The sequence below is a fragment of the Mandrillus leucophaeus genome, unplaced genomic scaffold (genome assembly GCF_000951045.1).
Source record: "Mandrillus leucophaeus isolate KB7577 unplaced genomic scaffold, Mleu.le_1.0 Scaffold232, whole genome shotgun sequence".
NCBI lineage: Eukaryota > Metazoa > Chordata > Mammalia > Primates > Cercopithecidae > Mandrillus > Mandrillus leucophaeus.
The window spans coordinates 1,196,747-1,201,307 of record NW_012102388.1 but is presented as its reverse complement, the minus strand read 5'-3'; the positions used below and the strand labels follow the sequence as shown (position 1 = coordinate 1,201,307).

General features: G+C 51.3%; 1 protein-coding gene across 1 annotated transcript; it reads right to left on the bottom strand.

Moving 5' to 3' along the window:
- Nucleotides 1–1,774: 1,774 nt before the first annotated feature.
- On the bottom strand, nt 1,775–4,555 carry FZD10 (frizzled class receptor 10). The gene has a single exon (XM_011981943.1). It carries the CDS (start codon nt 4,520–4,522, stop codon nt 2,819–2,821), a length of 1,704 nt encoding a protein of 567 aa, XP_011837333.1. The 5' UTR covers nt 4,523–4,555; the 3' UTR covers nt 1,775–2,818.
- Between the last annotated feature and the right edge of the window lie 6 nt (nt 4,556–4,561).

The following is a 4,561-nucleotide window of genomic DNA, read 5'->3' as shown; positions in this document are numbered from 1 at the left end:
TCCTTCCTTCCTTCTTCTTTCTTTTCTATTTTCTTTCTTTTCTTTTTTTTTTTTTTTTTCAGCTTTCTGACTTTTAGGCCTTGATGCTTCTCCTAAAACTCACTGTCTGTATGTGAGGCAGGGTCAGATTTCAGCTTAGCAGAGAGAGAGAGGACCTTGGAGTGTTTTGCTTGGAAGCTCTACAGCTGCTACTTGCACTGCTCACTGTTAAACTCACCCAGCTGCACCCAACCCAACCACATGTCACAATCCCTTCACATTCGTAAGCAAGATCAGTCATTTCTGGGATGGATCCACAGTGAGACACATTCAGGGCTACATAACAACAAAGGCTCTTAGTTATGTTGTTGAATATGTCTTTCCTTGGGACCACATTTTCAAGCCTACACACCTGAGCGTGGGCAGGTCTGAAGCTGCTGTAGTCCAGGTATTGTAGAACCAAATGTCTCTGGGTTAGATCCAGCCTTGTGGCTTGCAGCAGCATCCGGACAGCGTTACCCTTCCGGACTTTTTGAAAGTTCTATTCCAAATACTTTATTTTTATTTTCCCTAAGAGTGACAAAAAGGAAACGCTATACACATACATGCACAGAGACATCAATATTTCTATATAGTCTTTTGGGGGACTAGGTGAAAGCAATCAACAAAGAAATTTGTATTTGGGGCCATTTCTAAAGCTTTTCCACATTCTTTTTTAATGCACTGAAAGCTCTTTGGAATTTTGCATTCATTCACTTTGCCTACCTAGCTGGTGTTTCCCAAACCACCGATCTGCCTGCTCCTGTGCCCTGCAAATATTCACAGCCATGTGCAGTAGCCCCCCAAAACCAGTGTAAGTCTGTTTCCAGCCCTAGTGTTGATGGGTGATCTTATGTTTACCAGGTTGAATTTCTGAACACCCTCTTCAGAAAACAGACTGCACTGGCTCCAGGCTCTCCTCATTGTTGGTAAGCATGTCATCCATGCTCCAAGTTCTCCAGAGTTCCTTGTTTAACTTGGAGCTGGACAAAAGCATGGCCCCAGGGGCAGCTTGGCTTGCTTTATATTAATAGAGTCCTCACCACAGTAGGACTGTACTGTGCCCTTGCTTCCTTCTGGCTGGAACTTGAGTGTAGCTGTGCCTTTGACCAGCAGACCTGGGCCAGTTCTTTACAGCTACCCAGTTCTAACAGCAAACCCTGGAGAAGAACCGAGTACCATGAAGTTCCAAAGCTGCTTAACTTCCTCTTAAGGATTCACCACCCTGAGCAGGTATTTTATCCCGTCCAGGTCTATAATCTGTTTTGTAAATATCTTCATGGTTCAGAGTCACTGCAAAGCCAGCACACTTGGAGCTGATGTAGACAGCTCTGTCTAGGAACCATTTGAGGCTAGCAGGTCAATTGAATACAAATGATTTAGTTCTCCTAATCGGTTGGCTCTGCTCTCTGAATATATGAAAACAGGCTAATCCAGGCTCATGAGTGGGGCCATGTTTAGTGCTGAGGCTCTCCTTGGTGACGTGTGTCTACAACTAAGCCCTCACGTCCAGCTACCAACAGTCACAGAAACGACTTCCAACTTCACACATTGCCTGCCTGCATTTGCTCTGAAACTCACAAGTGAATCATTCTTCCAATGTTGGAATCCTCTGACCTGCAATTTTATATAGATAACTAACCAGTACTCTCTGGCTAGAAGCACACCCCCAGAATTTGCTTAAAAAGCAAAGGGAGAGAGTGTCCTGTATTCTCCCCACACACAGAGAAGGGAAACCTCACCATGAACCAGGGACTAGCAGCAAACTAAAGAACATATTTTATTTTTAATAAAATAGTGGAGCATGAAAAATATCATATATTACAAATACATACAAGCAGAAACCACTCTTCGTTGGCACTGTGAAGAGAATACACTAGACAAAGTTTGTCTCTGCCAACCTAGTGCTTCCTGATCTGTTCATGGAAATCATTTGTTTAACAACAGAAAGAGTCAATAAGCCCTTTGGGTAACTTTTGAGTGATCCTTCTCCCTCTTCCCCCCTCCTTTCCACAAATCAGAGTCCAAACGTCTATAACGTTGGCTTGGTTTCCATTAAAAAGCCACAAAATGTAGCACTGAAGGGTTTCTGAGGGCCAGGCCTCTTAGTTCTTTTGTTAGGAGATTTCTTTTGTTGTCTTTATATACAGCAAAATACTTGTTTCTCTTTTTATTTTCAAGGAAAGAGAAAAAAAAATGTATTGCACATCATTTGTATTCACAAATGTGAGGTTTAATGGAGGTTTCTGTCTTGCAGAGAGACTACTGGTGAAGGCCACAGTCTATTTTAAGCGACTCCAAGTCCACTGGGGCGGGAGGGGCCCCAGGTCCCATCTTTCCTCTGCAGGGTACCGCCCAGCACTGTGGCCTTCCTGGGGGTCGGCCCTGAGCATGGCTCATTTGTTAACCCAGGGGAGGCTCTTGAATTTGCAAAGCAGTTATCCGTCCTCTTATTTGTAAATGGGTAGCGAAGCCAACTCAAATACACAGATGTATATTTACGGAGGGCCCTAAACAAAAGTTTTCTTCTGAGAGCTGAATCAACAACTTTACCACAAATTAGCTACACAAGAGGCTACTTCACTGGGGGCGCTTCCCTTCGCTGGAAACAAAACAAAACAAAACAAAATCCTTTAAGTACATTTTTCCTTTCAGTGTATCACAGCATCCTGAATTTCAGGGTAAACACTTTTTTATGTATTTCTCTTTTGCTTTTATGAAAAAAAAAAAGAAGAAGAAGAAAAAGAAAAACACCACGTCTTAGCTCCGGGCCCCCCTGTGCCCTTCCCTCTAGCCCTGTTCACACGCAGGTGGGCGGCTGGGCAGGGATCTCATATTTCCCGTGGTGAGTTTTCTGGGGGTGCTGGGCTTTTTTGTAAATCCCACCGCTGGTGATCACGCTGGCCGGTTTTCTCCGGCTCTTCTTCTTCAACCTACGGCTGCACACCTGCTGCCAGGACTGCAGAGTCTTGGAGGTCCAAATCCACATCCCGCTGGTGATCCCCACGACCAGCAGCATGAAGATTTTCACCATGAAGATCTCCACGGCGGGGATGGAGGCGGCCATCAGGCAGTCCAGCGTTTTAGTCTGGTTGTTCATTTTGCACTTGTGCTGCGCCGCCAGGATCTTCCAGTAATCCATGTTGAGGCGTTCGTAAAAGTAGCAGGCGATCACACAGGTGGCCGGCACGGTGTACAGCACAGAGAAGAGCCCGATACGCACCATCAGCTTCTCCAGCTTGTCCGTGTTCTCGCCACCCGTCTTCATCACCCTCCGGATGTGGAACAGGGCCACGAAGCCCGAGAGGATGAAGGACGTGCCGATGACCAGGTAGCAGGCCAGGGGGATGAGCACGAAGCCGGTGAGCGCGTTGACGTCCATGCTGCCCACGTAGCAGACCCCGGTGAGCTCGTCCCCCGCCACCCTGCGCATGACCAGGATCAGGATGGTCTTCACCGCCGGGATGGCCCAGGCTGCCAGGTGGAAGTAGCTGCTGTTGGCTTCGATGGCCTCGTGGCCCCACTTCTTGCCGGCAGCCAGGAACCAGGTGAGGGTGAGGACCACCCACCACAGCGAGCTGGCCATGCCGAAGTAGTAGAGGACCAGGAAGACCAGCGTGCAGCCAGTGCTCTCCAGCCCCTCCTGGATGACATAGAGCTGGCCGCTGTCCCGGTCGCAGGCGATGCTCTCGGCGCCGGCGAAGAGGCGGATGAGGTAGCCCACGGAGTAGACGCAGTAGCACATGGAGAGGAAGATGATAGGGCGCTCGGGGTAGCGGAAGCGGGCCGGGTCGATGAGGAAGGTGAGCACGGTGAAGGCGCTGGAGAAGAAGCACAGCACGGCCCAGATGGCCAGCCAGACCACGGCGAAGCGCTTGTCCTCGCGGCTCCAGTACACGTCCACGCCGGGCGTGCAGAGCGGCGCGCACGACGCGCTCTTCTCCACGTGGTGGAACTTGCCCGGGTTGTCGCAGCCGCCGCGCCCGGGCCCCCCGTCCTTCAGCGGGTGCTCCTGCGCGCTGTGGGGCCGCTGCGGCCGGAACAGCGGCGGGAACAGGCCCGAGCCCCGGGTGGGTTCGTCCGAGCCGTTGTTGGGCGCCTCCATGCACAGGTAGTTGGGGTCGTTCTTGTTGGGGAGTTTCCGGCAGTCCAAGGAGTCGGGCCACTTGAAGTTGAACTGCTCCATAATCGGGGAGCACTTCAGCCGGGCCTGCTCGCACATGACCCGGCAGGCGGGGATGGGGGTGGAGACCTGCTCGGTGCACATCGGCGCGTACAGCGAGCACAGGAAGAAGCGGAGGTGGCCGTGGCAGCCGTACTCCACCAGCGGCGCGAACTCGTGCAGTTGGATGGCCGCCTCGCGCTGGTTCTCGTGGCCCATCAGGTTGGGCATGCGAGTCATGTTGTAGCCGATGTCCTTGCACATCGGGATCTCGATGGGCTGGCATTTGCCGTCTCCCGGGCGCTCCATGTCCATGGAGCTGATGGCGGCGCACGAGCCCATCACCTGCAGGACCAGCCACAGGCGGGGGCCCGGGCGCTG